Source organism: Astatotilapia calliptera, chromosome 6 (genome assembly GCF_900246225.1).
Source record: "Astatotilapia calliptera chromosome 6, fAstCal1.2, whole genome shotgun sequence".
Taxonomy (NCBI): domain Eukaryota; kingdom Metazoa; phylum Chordata; class Actinopteri; order Cichliformes; family Cichlidae; genus Astatotilapia; species Astatotilapia calliptera.
In genome coordinates, this window is record NC_039307.1 from 1918063 (window position 1) to 1934499 (window position 16437).

Here is a 16437-nt window from a genome sequence, read left to right on the forward strand (position 1 = left end):
CGGGGTCGGGCATTCATTTTTAATGGTTAGGGTCAGCGGCCAGGGAAAGCATTATGTCAATGAGATGTCCCCACAAGGATATAAATACACCGCACGTGTGTGTCTCTGTCACAGGCTAAGTGTGGTTTGAACCGATGAACCAGACACTTGCAGCTGTCCTTAGAGGACATTTCACCTGCCTGTCACATTAATCTGACCTACTTGGCCCGGTGAACAAAGAGGAGATGATCTTTGACTCCAGCACGGTGACACACAAACGTTTGAAAATGAGCTGCTCTTAAAGAAAACAGAGCAGACATATTTATGTCTTTATCCATACAGTGGACTGCATTTCATTTTGAGCAATGACACCAGAGTGATTTTATTTCATGTGTTTGTTCCAGTTTGCTCGCTCTAAACGAATAAAATAATTATGTGAAGTTTTAATTCTGATCGAGATGAAAGAAGGGCTTGTTAGCGCCGTTTCCTGTGTATGATACTTTTACGTGCACATCACATAATCGGTTCCAGCTGTTTTCCCCTGAAGTCTAGTTTTTCGTGTTTCCAGTTAGAGTTCGTTTCTCTGCTGTTTCACAACTTCGAGTAGCTCTTCTTCGTCCTGCTCTGAAAGACACAGAGCTGCCACGTCTGGCTGGTGCTGACGATTGTCTGCTTTGCTAACTGGAGTCACTAAACTGGACCTTTCCACTAGGGGTGGTTTTGATTATCGATTAAATCGATTCTAGCTTGGATAACGTGAAATCGATTCATTAAAATCCTGAATCGATTTTTCAATATAAATAATTTTGCCTGAAACGCCAGAATCTCAGGTTAAACCTCACAAAATTTCACCAAACAGCTAAAACAGTAAATGAGAGCAGGAACACGGATTCTGCACAGACAAAATGCGGAGCCGCCGACGGATCAGAATCAGTGAGATGTGACTTCCTCACCCGACGGCACGGACACGCTCGGGGCTGAAAGCCGACAGCTCGCTGATTCTGATGTTTCGGCGGCTCCGCGCTTTGTGTTCACGCCCTTTTTGCGCTGAGCTGCAGGTTTTTAGTTCCACCATGATAAAAATCACACTCATGCACAGCTCTCTCTCTCTCTCTACTTCAACAAAAGTTTCCAGTCTAAAAATCTGTTTTCTGCATTATTCGCTTGCTTGTTACGCACAAATCTACCTGTTTACAGGCTGTCGGCCGACGTTTTTTCCTTTTCCTTTTTAAAATTATCCAAAATTGCAAAACACTGTCTCTAATCAAACGTCTGTAACTTTGCTCTGCTTCACTTCAGCAGCATCAGGTAATGTTCATGTGTTGATTCATGGTTTTCTTTCGTTTCTGATCTACTGCAGAATATTTGTATAAATCCCAGACCAGGAAAATCTCCTTCATGTTTTTCTGTGTTTTATCCGCAGCTGCTTTGACACAAAGGCCTCGCTGTGATGCTCACACCTTTGACAAAGTTTCACAAGTGTCAGTTTTCTTTTTATAAATATAAAAATATGGAAATGTACTGATGCATGATCTGAATTATAATATTTCTGACTGTGTGAGGCAAAATTTCCCAGATTCAAATCGAATCGATTCTAGAAATCAGTGACGACACCCAGCCCTACTTTCCACCGTGCTGATGCCTCCTGGTTCATTTTTAACTGAATTACATTTTTTTAACACATTATTACTGTGTTACTTATCACTAATCATTAAGTGACTGCACGCCTGTTACGCTCAGGTTAGCTAAAAACATGGCCAGCGTCTTGCATGACATCAGTTCTGTATGTTGTCTGCAGTACGTGACTTGGTGCACCGTCCTGTGATGGAAGCGTTAGCACAGACTAAAGTCCAGTCCAGCCGCAGCTGAACTTTGGACTTTGAGTCATAGCCGTCGTTTCATCACGTTCAGATGATTGGAGTCATTTTAGAAGATTTAAAACGTTCTTTAAATACAGGAATTTACAACAAGTATCTTTGCCTGATTTACTTTTCCAAACAGTTTCAGTCGAGTTTTATTTAAATATTATAAGATGAAAGTCCAGAAATGATCTGAGGAGGCCTCAGTGACACAGAGCAATGTTCACATCCTGCACAACGTACACGAGGACATCTGAAAGGACTGAATCACACCGTGAGCCGCTCCCTGTGGATCGCAGCACTCTGAACCCGTGTCAGGTACAGCAGGCTCAGGATTTCAAAGACGAAAGTCAGATATCAACTTCCTGTTACTTTTTTTACTTTGAAGAACAAGTTCAAGTTCAAAACAGCTTTTAAGATTTCAAACTCCACAGACGGGGTTGGATAATATCGTCTTTAAGCTGTTTCACAACCCTTTGGAGAAACTCCAGCTGCGAGGAGCACATGGAAATAAAATTAGAAAAAGCTGCGGGTAGTTTAGGACTCGATGAGAAAGTAAATGAGAGGTGGCAGCGTAGACCGAGTTAACCCTCACCAAGATAAAGGCAGGTTACGCAAGCTGTTATAAGACAGATCAGAGAAGTGGGTGTGTGTGCGGGTGGGGGATGGGGTGGGTTGCAAATGTCAAAACAAGCTACTATAAATAGAAAGCTATCCCGTCCTTCTGAGGGCTACGTGTGGAGGTGAAAGGCACGCAGACGCGTCTAACCTCTTTCTTGCGGTTCTTCAGCACGTTCTGGTACTTGGCGAGTTCCTTCTCCTGCTCGCCTTTGATGCGTTTGGCCTCGTCTCTGAGCCGGCTGGTGTGCTCCTGCTCCAGCCTCTCAATCGTCTGCTTCTGCTGCCGCTCCAGGTTCTCCACCTCCTGGTCGTACTGTCGCTTCTTACTCTGGAGGAAAGACGGGAACCAGTCACCTCAGATGGAGAATCCAAACGTGAGCGTATATATTACTTACTAAACCTGCAATAGTATCTGCATCAGATAAAAAAACAAAAGACTATCAGGTGCAACACTTCCAGCAGTGAACTGAGCTTTTCCTGCAGCACCTTCACAGGAAGGGAAACAAGCTTTGCAGGTTCTGTGTTATTGCCCCATAAACAGGCCGGGTGGCCTTCACAGAGGAACACAGGTCTAACACAGGCCAATAGTGTGCGACAAATCGTGACTCATTTGAATATTTTCTATGCTGACTATAAAAAAAGCTAAATTTGACTTCACCACACAATGAGCTGGATTTTAAACATACAGGAGAAACGGTGATGAGATGCAAGGAGAGCTCTGCAAAAAGATCCAGATTCCTCTGCAGAGCGTGAGGAGTATCTGTTCTGCTCACACACCACATATTTCACCTTTTCATTCAAAACTCTGGACCTTAAAACATTAATCATCACTGAGCTGTTCGGCGCATAAAGCGAGCGTATGCAGGTTATCAGGCAAACCGACGTCCAAGCACGACTGCAGGTGTGAGGCTGTAAAATGTGAGCGTTCAAACAGTAAAGACAGTTTCTGAAACACTGATGCAGGAAATCCTTCCTCTTTATGGAGAACTCATCAGCGTGCTTGGTCAGATGAGGCCTAAACTTTAACGGCTTTTCTTATAGTTCTATCACGTTTAAATGCAAATTAGATTCAGTTATTTTATTTCTACAGCACCAAATCGCAACAGTCGCCTCAAAGTGCTTTATACTGTAAGGTAGACCCTACAATAATACATGCAGAGAAAACCCAACAATCATATGACCCCTATGAGCAGCACTTTGGCGACAGTGGGAAGGAAAAACTCCCTTTTAACAGGAAGAAACCTGCAGCAGAACCAGGCTCAGGGAGGGGCGGGGCCATCTGCTGGTTGTGGTGAGAGAAGGAAGACGGGATAAAGACATGCTGTGGAAGAGAGACAGGGATGAATAACAATCGGCCTACGAGAGACTGACCGTGGTCTCCTGCTCGAAGCGTCGGTAGATCTGCTCCTTCTGCTGCTGCAGCTTGTTGCTGAGCTGCTGCTGGGCCCTCTGCTCCTCCTTCTGCAGGAGACGCAGCTCCCTCAGCTCCTGTCGCCTGAGGAGGAGGGAGGATGTTAATCACGTGTCATTTTTTAGCGTGACACAGTCGGGTTGTGCTCTAAGCTGCCTGTATGACTCATTTTCATAATATTTGCATTGAAGTGGCGCCTGCCGTTTATGCAAAAGCAGGGACTACCTGAGGAATCTCATCTCCTCGTTCTTGGTGTCATTGTCTGTGATGATCTTTGATGTCGTGACGCTAACTTCCACTCCATCCACAATGAATTTGCGAGTCTTCTTCAGCGTCTTCTTCTGCCGCTTGGTGTCCTGAAAGACCCCAGAGGCGAGTTTTTAGATGCCTCTGTGACATTTTGTTGTTGCGAGTGTGTGGACTGTGTGGACTGTGTGCGTTACCTGTATGGAAACAGATCCAGCCTCTTTTGCTTTGGACAGGAAGCTTGAGATGGACAGATTCAGGTCTACGCTGCTGTTATCTGCAGCTGAGCTGTTTCCAGAATCAGAATCTCTCTCTTTGTTGTCCTTCGCTCTGTCTGGCACCGTCTTCTCATCCTTCTCTGTGGGCTTCTCTCCATCCTCCTCCTTCAGGACAGCGTTATCTTGATCTGGTAGTGTCAGAGTCACTTTTAGATGCTTGTACCGATCTTCCTCCTCCTCCTCTTCCTTCTCTGCTGGAGTGTTTGCTTGCTCTGTGATGGGCGTCTTTTCCTCCTGAGAAGCCTCAGTGACCTTTGAGCGCTCCTCATCCTCAGCTGTGTCCACCTCCTTCTCATCCTCCACAGCTAGTTCCAGCTGCTGTAGTTCCTTAGCAGGTGTCTCCGGCTCAGACTCTGGTGGGGAGATATCAGCCAGAGGAACTTCTGGAACTTCTTCCTCTACCGGCTTCTTTTCTGCCTCTTCATCCTTAACTGGAGTGTTTAATGCCTCCTCTGCAGGCTCTGCTGCAGCGGGAGTAGGAGCAGGAGCAGCAGGTTCCTCTACGAAGCTGGTGCTCACCACGTGGTTGGCCACAGGGAGATCAGCAGGTATGGGCAAAGGAAGAATTGGCTCTGCCTTCTCAGGGACTGATTCCAAGCTGGAGGGAGAGAGGGGGAGCTTCTCATCCTCAGAACTGCCGACGCTGACATCAGAAGGAGCGCGTTTATGACCCTAAAGAAGAGGAGGAGGAGGAAATGGAGACAAATTACTGTGTTGGAACTCACTGTGACCGTTCTCCTTATAAACTAAAATCCTGGCTGCATTAGACAACGTTGCAGATTCTCCTCCACAGTCGGTGTGATTGTGCAGACAGACTAACACTAAAAAGAAGGATGCTCACTGTGTTTCACTGCAACAGCAGGACATTAAAACTTGCATGCACCTCTTATCCTTTAAATGCATTTCCAAGTAAGGCACTTCATGCAAGCTGTAGATCAATCACTGGTTTATAACTGAAATAAGCTGCAGGTGCAGCTGTAAGTTAAGAAATGAAACAGCAGGAAGCTCTTTTCTGGCATTAAGCTTCACGTATTTGTCACACCTACAAACACACAGATTCACAGTAGTGCAGCACAGGTTCCATATCCACTCACCAGACGTGCCTCTGTCTCTTCCTCCTCCTCTTCTTCTTTGTGCTCTTCTATCTCCTCGGTGACCTCAGCCTTCGCCTCAGCGATCAGCTCCCTCAGTGGCCTACTGTCCGCCACACTGGACACGAATGAATGCTGCTCGTAAGAGAAAGAAAAACAACACAACAGGAAATGAAGACTATTTAAAAAAGAAGCACCCAGTGTGGGGAACATGTTGTGGTAAAATTTAACTGCCGACCGAGATGCAAACTCTTCACAGTACATCAAAACAACCTGAAATAACCATTTCAGCTTTTACTCTTCACCCTTCTTCTTTCTTGCGGTCCGAGCGCAAAAACCAACAAACAGATCAGCACGCTGTTCAGAGAGAAACGCTACAGCTCACCTTCTTCGGCTTAGAAACCTGCTGCACATATTCGATCGCCGGCCTGAGAATATGTAACTTCTTTGATATCAAAACCTTCATCGGCGGCAGACCGCTATTTTCTATTTTTAAGCCCATTGAGCTCTTCGTCCGCACAGAACAATCCGTTAGCCTCGGCGTGCTCCGGTGTGTACCGACGTGTCCTCTCTGTGAGTAAGTGGCTCAGACGTGGCCGAGCACCTTAAACCCTTTGGAAAAAGAAAAGCCCGCTCTGCTGACGTCAGCTCAAGCACACGGGGATGAGCCTCGCTGGGACAGTCAGTCCGACGCCGAGGAGGTAAACAGATGCCGGCCAGCTTACGCTCTAACGGCAGGTGGGCCGTGGGTAGGGGTTGGGGAGTGTCCAGGTGTGGGGCTTAAGGAAAAGAAAACAAGTGCTCAGGGGTTTAGCTGGAGAGATGTTTGAAACAAAGGTACCTGCAGAAGCTGCATCGCACTCCATCTGTTGTCGATGTTCTTGTCCAGGCAGCGCTTCAGGAAATCGCTAAATTCTGGAGACCTAAAGGTGGAAGTCATAAAATGATGCAGACTCCAGATTTACAGCAGAAGTTCACATTTACAGCCTGACGCAAAAATAATTTTGGTTTCTACAGTTGTGAATTTATTTATTTAAGTGTGTGTGTGTGTGTGTGTACTTTAAGAAATAATATGGTTATGGTTTTGTGGTAGCAGTAAAAAAAATCCAACAACATAAATAAAGAAGATGTGCAGGAAGTAAGAAGCAAAGTTGTGTTTTACCAGCGTGACGGCTGCATCAGCGTCGGAGGATCGGCCTTGGCTATTTTCAGCAGAACTCTCATGGGGTTCATCTCATGGTTTGGCGGCTCAACCTGTGCCATCTCGATCAGGGTGACCCCGAGGGACCAGATGTCAGCCTTGTAGTCGTACGGACGGTCCTTGGATGTCTCGCACATCACCACCTCTGGAGCCATCCTGGAGTTAGACACAAGAAGAAAAGAAATCTGAGCTCCCCTCTTTTTAGCGCTGATGCGTGTGTTTCAGTTTTTATAAGCAAAAGCTTTTTTGTTTTACATTTGACTCACCAGTACGGCGTTCCAATGAAAGAGTCTCTTCTCTGGAGTGTTTTGGTGTTCTTGGCAGACACACCGAAGTCCGCTGGAAGTCATGTGATTCAAGCAAAACCAGAAATTAGCCAGAGGAATGTCACTGTCATCACTTATTTTCCAAATGCAGCCTCAAAAGCCAAATGTTCAAAACGGAAAACGGGTCCTGAGAGGTTCAATCACAGATTTCTGGGCATACACGACATAAAACCTCATCCTGCAGCTACACGTGCATGAAGGCATCATTCTTTGTATCATGAGTGAGTCACGCTCATCTGCGTCCCAGCAGGCAGATGCACAGGCACCTCTGTGTGTGTTATGTCACTGGACAAAATGCTTGCTGTGTGTCATTTCCCCAGTGACTCATCCCCGTGTAAGTAAGTGTCAGTGCTGCATCTGCTGAGGTTTTCGGCCCAGACGCTGAGCAGCTCCAGCGAACAGCCTCTGCTGTTACAAAGGCTTTCCAATTTTTGGTCCCCACAAAGATATGAATACACGCTTACAAACACACACGCTCACACACGCACACACACACCTGTGAAACTGTTATATAACATGTTGAAGAGTCTGAGCTTGGACAGGAGTGTGAAAGAACTGAACCAGGCACAGTCTTTATCGCAGACTAACAACTTTTGCACACACTCTTCTGTTAGTGTGTATGTGGTGTGTTGTGAGTGGTGTGTATGGGTGTTTACTAGCTGACCTTTGCTGTGCAGCCAAACTACAGCTGACAGTTAAAATGAGAAGTCAATGAGGCTTAAAACAGTCCCTGACAAGTTAATCTGACTCGGCATGAGAACAAATCAAAGCGTTTGAAGAATATTCCCACAGCATGGTGAGTAACCATCAGCCTGTCATTGCATTGATCATATTACTGATGTCAGCGTAACGCTGATGGGAACGGCCCAAATACACCTTCCTGACGTGGGAGTCGACCAACATCATTACTCCCTCCATCATCATCATCGACAATACAAGAAGATACTAAAAGCCAGAAGATATTCAACGAAACATCTGGATGGAGCTGTGCCTCTCTCTGAATCATAAAGATAAAACCACATTAGCAATGAAGCTCAAAGCACCAGCAGGATCGAAGGAGTTTAAACAAATCTCCCTTTAGTTGTGACCATCTCCCCTCCCTCCAGAGACACAAGGTCATCATGTCGTTACCAGCAGAAAAAAAATCAGGTCAAATTTCTAGCGAATATTTGTGTTTCTGGAAAAACTGTTAGAACAAGCTGCACAGAGTCATGAGACAAGTCACGTGATCATCCAAGATTCTTGTATTAGAAAGATTAAAAAGAGGAAAAATCTAGATGATGCCATAAAAAACAACAGTTTTCATGCTGGTTCATCTATGTCAGACTGAACTGATGATTTCTCATGAGAAACAAGCACAAATTCAGTTCTTAGGTTTCTCCCTCTCCATTTTAAACATCCGTGAACTGAGGGTCTGAGTCAGAGTCTCGATCCTGGACTGTTGTTGTTAACAGCTGGGTGTCACTTGGCCCTTACCCAGCTTGACGTCACCGTCCAGCGTGAGGAGGATGTTGCCGGCTTTCAGGTCTCTGTGGATGATTTTGTTTTCGTGGAGGTAGACGAGCGCCTGCAGAGTCTGCCTACACACCACCCTGATCTGAGGCTCTGTCAGGGGTCTCTCCAGCTCTGCGGGGAAAGGGTGAGGGAGTCACATGAAAGCACGGTTACAATTCCTCACATACTAATGCAACCTAATCATAGGTGGTAATGAGGGCTAAAGTTGCATTTAGTGTCTTGGAGAAGAACGCTGTAACATGTGGGTGGCCTGCTGAGAAATGTCTCAAGTTTAAAACTGGCTCTTTTCCCTTAGCTGGTTAGCGCTGCCATGAGAGTAGCTTTCTTTAATGTTATAACCCGTGTGCAACGTGGGAATGCTGACTCACCGAGCATAACAGCATCCACGGCCCCTCCTGCACAGAACTCGATGAGTATCTGCCAACACGAGGAAAGAGAAGTGTGAACACATGCATTTGTTTATGTAAAGCACACGGTGTACCATTATGTGCAGAGAGGACAGTGATGCAGAACATCTCCAACAGAGTGCAGGTCATTGATGAGGCGGCAGGCTCCGGTCGAACCCGGTCACCTCTGAAATCTGCTGTGAGGCTCTGGAAGCTTCTCATCAGGGGTCCACATAATAAACATTGAGCCGATGGCCCAGGGCCAGCAAAAAGTATGGTGGGCAGTTTGACTGGATTTCCACAACTCACAGCTACGTTCGCCTGTGAAGCTGAGGTGGAGCTGTAGTCAGGGTGAAGGACTCGGTCACTGTAACGAAGCCTGTCTGGGAACACTGTGACTGGTTGGAGAAGGTTTGCTGGCTGTTGCAAAGAGGCTGCTACACTAAAAACCTCCCTGTGACTGCACTGGTTACCAGCAGGTGTCTGGAGTTTGCATGGAACACATTGATAATCGCAAACTAACGATAAGCTGCAATGAAACTTGAAAAAGTGTGAGCAGAGAATGTTCACCTCTAAAGTAAAAGGTGAACAATCCCAAGAGGAGTCTCCGTTTCTGCTTTATGTCACACTCCTCACAGTTTCCTCCTCCGTTGTGAGGAGTTTGAAGTGAAGAGGCAACGATCACCTCTGTGTGATCAACTTCATGCCAACAGCTCCCAGCAGTGCTGAAACAGGTCCAGCCTGGTTCTGGTTCAGACTTCCACGCCCTCGCCGCTCTCCCGGGTTAAACGGGGCGGTGGTCACACTTAATCATCTCTGAGCTTCACACAGGATGAAGATGAGATTTCCTTCTGCGTCCTCACTGATTCACTTTGACGTTCAGATAGTTTATTGGTTAAGGTGGATTGCACACTAACAGTTATAACATTATTAAATCCCAGGACGCGGCTTCTTTTTTAAATATGAAGACGTCACAGCAATTTTATTCTTACATATAAAACTGAAAGTTTTACATTTACTGTAAATGACTTTGAGGAACACCTTCATGGCCCAACAGACGCTGGCTCAGAGAAATATTACTGGAACATCCACTGTACACATTAAAAACACTCAGCAGAGCTCCTACTCCTCCTCATCATCATCATGTACCCTGATGAAACCACTGTGAGAATGAACGCCGCCTCCTGCATGAATGAAACACTCTGAGCTCTTAAAGGCATTTGGGAACTTTGAGTATGGCTGCTGATATAAGAGGATTGGCCCAGTTGGGGCCACATTGTGGAAAGGCTTCACACAGCTGCTACCTAGCCTGCTTAATCGCTATCTTTCCAGACCTTATTCTGCTAACAGGATTATCTCTGGGCACAGAGGCTCAGGTAGCAATGAGGATGATGTGCAGGAGGTAAGACAAAGCATCTGGAGCATCTTTTGTGAGCTTAGCTCAGCCATGTGGTGTGACGTTCACTCACACACCTGCGGAGATTTGGGGAACATTTGGCTGAACGCCACACCCACAGAAGAGGAAGTAATGCTGCACTTCTGCAATTTTGGAAACCATTGAGAAACGACTTGTGGTTGATCCGTTGGTTATGGCCCAAACTTTTCACACAGGGTCAGCTCGAGGTTAAAAATGGAAAATCTTTCAGGAAGTACAGAGGAAGGGGGAAAAAAGACGGGTTGTAACGTAAAGTTTGAATAGCCCTCCAAGACAGCTGAGCTTTTCAAGACTGCTCCACTTCCCAAAACAAAGCCCTCACAGGACACACAATGCCTCCAGTATCAGAGCGGTCTTGTGCGCGCACACACACGGTTCTCGTGTTTCTCTGTAGGCGTGTTGTTGTTTTAGTGGCTCCGCTATCACACAATGGTCCTCACAGTCGCGGCGGCGCGGAGAGGAATCGTGGGCCAGGGCTGTGGCTTCCTCTCCTATTTGTTTATTTGACACATACATGAATGCATGGAGAACTGCGCACCCGCATACTTTCTAATCCATTCATGTGGCACAGAGAGGAAGGATGTGATCTCACCTGCAAGTTCAAGGCCGGGAAGCGGCACAGAAATCAAAGCAGAGCCTCGGAAGTGTTCAGTTTAGACAGCGCAGTGAAAGAGAAACAAAGGTCAGCAGGTGGCATCGATTCACGAGGCAGTTATCAAGAACGTCACCTGCCAGCTCCTCCTGGGTTAATGTGGGATGATTCATGCACCTCCTCTGTGCATGAATGTGGCACCTGTTCAGCACCTGACAGACATCAGCCTCCATCAGGCGGCACTTCTTGTTCACAGGACAAAAGGAAGAAAAGGGCAGAACGCTCACATGTACAGGTGAGCGCGAACGCTCATGAAGGCCCAATCTTCCTTTGAAATGTTAGTGCAGACTCACATTTCCTGATTTAAATCAGACGTGCTTGAGCTGTTTCAGTATGAACTTATACATTTCAGGCTTGGTGCAAGTGGCAGGCTACCTTTTCCCATACGTCTGTTTGATTTGTGCAAAAAACGTTTGTTAGAGTATGGCTATATAAGCTCCAGCAGCTCAGGGACGTGTCTGAATATTTTATTTGGATTTGAAAAGCTCCCAAATGACTGAGGTGAGCCTGCAGCCACAATAGCTGCAGCATGGCCGAACCAATACTGAGGAAAGGTGCTTGTAGTACAGCTACCATCTGTTAATGGAAACACACAATCATAATAACTGACAAGTGACTGAGTTCATCATCAGCAGGCTGCAGTGTTTCAGTGGCTCTGGTGAAGTTGTTGCCTTATGTGCTATAAATAAAGAGCGTTGTTTAGTGTAACACAATTTGCATTGGTTATTGCGCTCGTGCACACACGCAGCTTAACTTAAACTTCGGTGCTGACTTTGTGCAGTTCCTGTGATGCAGTCTAGGTAAGAGCTTCCAGCGTTTATACTTGTGGTGCGCCTGCTTTGCTCTGCAATTTGAAAGCCACTGGAATGCTAGTTTAGTTAGCAGTGAGGGTTTCTCTTCATCCTTTTCCTGAATGTTCTCTGCTCGTCTGAGGCTGTCTGATAACTTGGCTGTTCATTTCTCATTACTAGTGTATCTTTGTAGCCAATGCCATCGTTGTTCCCTTATTAATGCTGAGGATTTCTTGTTCAGTCTTTGTCTCTGCCAGAGAGTCTAAGAAGCTGGGAAAGAAAGCGACAGGACTTCTTTCAAGAAATGTAAAGAAGTCCAGTTTACTACCAGGACCTGGATGACTGAGAACCTACGCAGACCTGTTAGAGAAGCACACCCATCAGCTACAGCTGATTATTAACGTTTGCCTGACTTTAATCACTTCAGATAGCCAACAGTGAGTCTAGGCTTCCTTCAAAGTAACGATTTGAGCATCAATCCAGCCATCACCAATGACGTAGGAAATCTTAAAACAACTAGAGACAATATCGGCTCTGATAATCAGATGATTCCCAGTGTCATACTAATGCACATTTTCCCCCTCCAGTACTCTGCATCAGTCATGTGACTGAAAGCTATGAGTCCCCCTCACAAGCAGCACATTTATCCAGGAACATGGCCTCAGTCCTCAGGCTACAGTCACGTGTGCTGCCAGCACGTCTGAAAAGCTCATCAGTGTTTACAGCGATGCATAAATCAGCTTCTATGATGTGAAAATACCTAAATGGGTTTTTTTCACTTGAATTATAAATGTCATCAAAACACACTCATCTGTGTTACATAAATAGCTGGGGAGAAAACAAAGGCATTAAATATGAGCTCATATCATAAGCGGATGGATTATAAACCAGTATGATGATTAACAGCACTTTAGGCTCTTAGTTTCGGCAGCTCGTGTGAACTTTGGCCACACATTTTGATAAGAAAACTACAGCAGCGAATACTGGAAGAGCCTCGCACCGACAGCACGCAGCAGTGTGTCCCAAAAGCTGCACTGACATCTAGCCGTCTCTAATTTGTGATTCTGCAAGCTTTGTATTGGACCCATAATCCCCCTCATCAGGCAGTCACACAGTGATCACACAGCACATCCTTCTACTCACCCACAGTTTGCTCTCGTAATAGAAAGCATCGAGCAGTTTGACAATGTTTTGGTGCTCGCAGGAGGCGAGGATGTCAATCTCCACCATGTAGTCCTCCAGCTCCTCCTCGGTCTTTGTGTCAATAACTTTGGCTGCAGCGAGGACGCCCGTCTGCTTGTTCTGAGCCTGTAAGATTAAAATATTTTTGGAAATTATGAGAACAAGTAACTTTCCACTCCTCTAGACACTTGTCCTAAAGACTCAGGAGGCCAGAGGTGGTTTATATTAGATCTGAAGTGCTGTTGACCCCAGACCTCAGAGAAATACCTCAAACTGAGATCAATGGCTCAACAACCAACAAACAAACACTGGGCTGTGCTGCAGGTCTGAAAGTGTCAGCAGAAGATGTGACACGTCTCGCCAAAGTGGAAAATTCTCCTGTTTGTTTTGGCTTCTCTGCAGACAGGAAGCTCTCGATGAAGTCGCTGTTGCGATATGGGATTCAGCCACTTCCTGGTGACCTGAGTGCCAAACACTGATGCACCCCCTACAATATACTAATACTAATCCATTCTTCAGAATGGAGAACTCGTATCGCTCTATGAATCAGAGTGTGGGTACTGCCCTGGTGATGTAATGCATAACCGCGATGGCCCAAAGCCCAGACGTATAAACATAAAACTGCAGTTTACTATTTGTGGATCTCCTGCAGCTCGACTCTGAAGTGCAGCACAAACATGCAACAGTTCTTTGGTTTGTCTTTCAACAGAAAACAAATGTAACTAATCTGATCATTTAGGACTTTAATCCATCAAAAAAGACACAGCTTTAGTCATATCTCAGGACCCTACAGTATTAGAGACCACGGTGATGTGTCTGACAGAAAAAGACCTCCAACAGAACCTGGATTATGGAGGGGTGGCGACTTTATACCCTTTAAAGGTGTATAATATTAAATGTGCAATACATGTGAGAACAGACTGATGGAAAAAAGGTGGGGGATTACTTGGCATGGTCAAATTTCCATTATCCCTGCAAACTCCTGTAAAAGGAAGTTTGGAAGTTTACAGTTAAAATATCACAACAGCATATAGAAATATATAGAGGAGGACAAAATAAGTGATGAAAGGCTTGCGGGTGAAATGCTGGGAAACTAGCAACCCTGGGGCTGAATGTGGAGGAAGATTAGGCTTAACGTAAGTATGATACACTGGCCTGAAGTCTTGGGTAAATCCAACTATTTAAAAGTCTCCAAATATAGCATCCGGCAACAAAGGGGGCAAACAGAACATGCAGACTTCCTGGCGTTGGACTCCTGTGTGATAATATTTACTGTCTGTCATGGTAATGAGGCTCCAGCTAGGATCAAATCAAACCACGGACCTAAACATCCAAACCGAAACCTGTCAGCACAAGAGCATCAAAGCAGCACTCTACCTGACACCATCTCTGGCTGTTACAGAGCAGGTGTAGGGGGTGGAAATGACTGAGGTGGCCCTGCTGCTGGCAGGGTGCCCCCAGAACCAAAAGTTCATGCGAGTGGGAAAAACACGAGACACTCCAAAGGAAACATTATCATTAAACCCGAGCAAGAGACGTGTGGCACAGAGCAACGAATGGGTGGTGGAGCACAAAATGCCTACCTTGAAGACTTTTCCAAAGGCTCCATCTCCCAGCTCACCGATGATCTCCCAGATCTCCTCCGGGTTTTCATCCCTGCGGACGTGCTCGTACTGTTTCTTCTTCTTCTCCGCTCCCAATTTGAATATTTTACGAAAATTAAAAAACGACATCGTGGTTTATTCTGCTGGAAAGTTCCTGAAGGAATTCAACTTTAACAGAAGTATGGATTCAGCGTCGGTCTTTGGCTGACCATGTGTGTCATTAGTTATAACGACTATGAAGGCTTTTCTCAGACCTAGCTTAGCCTTTGACACTGTTCTGGACGGTCCACTGAACGCGCTTTCTCACATCACGGGTCATTGTTAACGCCTGAAAACACCAACGGATCACTTAGACGTCTTCTAGTATTTAAAATTCGTCCAAAAAATATTTTCTGTTGCTGTAAAGTAATAAAAGTGTTACTGGAGGCTCGTCGTTGTTCCAACTCCTGGCGACCCACTGGCCCGACAGCCCTGCGGAGCTCTTTCTTCTGCCAAAAGACAAAAAAACACGGGATAAGAGTCCTTCAAAATGACCGAGTCGCTTTCCACGGAGTAATTCATTAGTTTGCTTCAGGGTATAAAAAACACGTACGGTTGGTCCGTGTATTATTATTCGCTAAAACGGTTAAAAACAGTCATCTTTCCCTGGTGTGGGACGGCTTTAGTATTCTAGCGGATTTAGTGTCGGTGCGCGTCCACGAGTGCGCGTGCCGGTGGTCTTTTCTTTCCCAGCTCCTCGTGCCTGAAGGTTGGCGCGCGGATTCCGGTCTCCTGCTGCCCCCGTCTGTCCCAGAGACCGATCACAGCTGACGGTTAAACGGTTCCCGTGCTGCATTCCCACCAGGAAAACAGCCGACACACCCAGCTTTACTCAGTCGTTGTGGTGTTATTGCGTTCAACGGTCTCTGTCATTTCTATAAACAGAACGGTCGGGGTTCTTTGTGTTCGTGGAACTACATTTCCCATCAGCCACTGCAAACGTAGACGCGCCGAATTGGCGAGACAAAATATGCCTTGAAATATTTAGTTTCACACACAGAAATGCTGCTAACGTACCTTTTTAATACTTTGTACAAACACGAAAGCCTTCTAGCACTTAAGAAAAGTGAAAAAGTTGATTAAAGGTCACGTGACCGAAAAACCGCTATTTCCAGGATTCTAGTCGCGAAATAATCGAAAATGAATTATTTTTTTTTAAACTTTATTTATCACATTATAGACATACAGTGAAGTAAAACAGGGATCACATAAAAGATAACATTGTGGTAGTACAATGAGGAACAGAAAGAGTGACAAGGACAGTGAGACAAAAGTGAGTACAAAAAATAAAATAAATTAAGGGGAACATAAATAAACAAAAGTTTGCAAGAGCCAAAATCAAGTTAGCAGTTTCAATCGGTTACAGATGTTAACAGTCTTGAGAGCCTTCGTGTTTTTTGATGAGGAGATTGTCCTTATATATTGTGCAAGTTCCATTTTTAATACAAGAAGTTCAGGCTTTCTGCCGAGGACTTTGCTTTTGTGTATATGAAATTTTGCCAAAACTAAAACCAAATTTATAAAAAAGAAAGCATCATTGTCCTTGTCTTTAAAATTATAATAGCCAAAGATAACATCCTTATAGTACAGTTGGAGATTAGGAAGAACAAAGTCAGTAATAAACTTGTGGAAATCCTTCCAGAATTTACACGTAAATTTACACGACCAAAACAGATGAGAAACTGTTTCAGGTTGCTCTTGACAGAAGGTACAATTTACATTTATTTCAGCCATAAATTTGGACAAATATTGTTTGGTAGGGTAAAACCTATGAATCAACTTAAAGGAAATCTCTTTAATTTTGTTTGTCAAGAAAAACCT

At 45.3% G+C, this 16437-nt stretch overlaps 1 protein-coding gene across 2 annotated transcripts in view; it reads right to left on the reverse strand.

The window, feature by feature from the left end:
* LOC113023558 (serine/threonine-protein kinase 10-like) overlaps window positions 1-15525 on the reverse strand; it is a 21341-nt gene extending 5816 nt beyond the window's left edge. Inside the window, exons 1-13 of one of the 2 annotated variants that reach the window (XM_026169657.1) lie at window positions 15170-15525; window positions 14557-15065; window positions 12935-13099; window positions 8896-8944; window positions 8489-8638; window positions 6953-7025; window positions 6648-6842; window positions 6327-6408; window positions 5489-5620; window positions 4314-5066; window positions 4096-4226; window positions 3831-3954; window positions 2608-2787 (exon numbers count right to left, since the gene is read on the reverse strand). In XM_026169657.1, the coding sequence (XP_026025442.1) occupies window positions 2608-2787; window positions 3831-3954; window positions 4096-4226; window positions 4314-5066; window positions 5489-5620; window positions 6327-6408; window positions 6648-6842; window positions 6953-7025; window positions 8489-8638; window positions 8896-8944; window positions 12935-13099; window positions 14557-14706 (2184 nt within the window). In that variant the 5' untranslated portion in view covers window positions 14707-15065; window positions 15170-15525. Of the gene's footprint in view, window positions 1-2607; window positions 2788-3830; window positions 3955-4095; window positions 4227-4313; window positions 5067-5488; window positions 5621-6326; window positions 6409-6647; window positions 6843-6952; window positions 7026-8488; window positions 8639-8895; window positions 8945-12934; window positions 13100-14556 lie in introns of both variants that reach the window. The other variant, XM_026169656.1, reaches the window with a different exon arrangement.
* Between the last annotated feature and the right edge of the window lie 912 nt (window positions 15526-16437).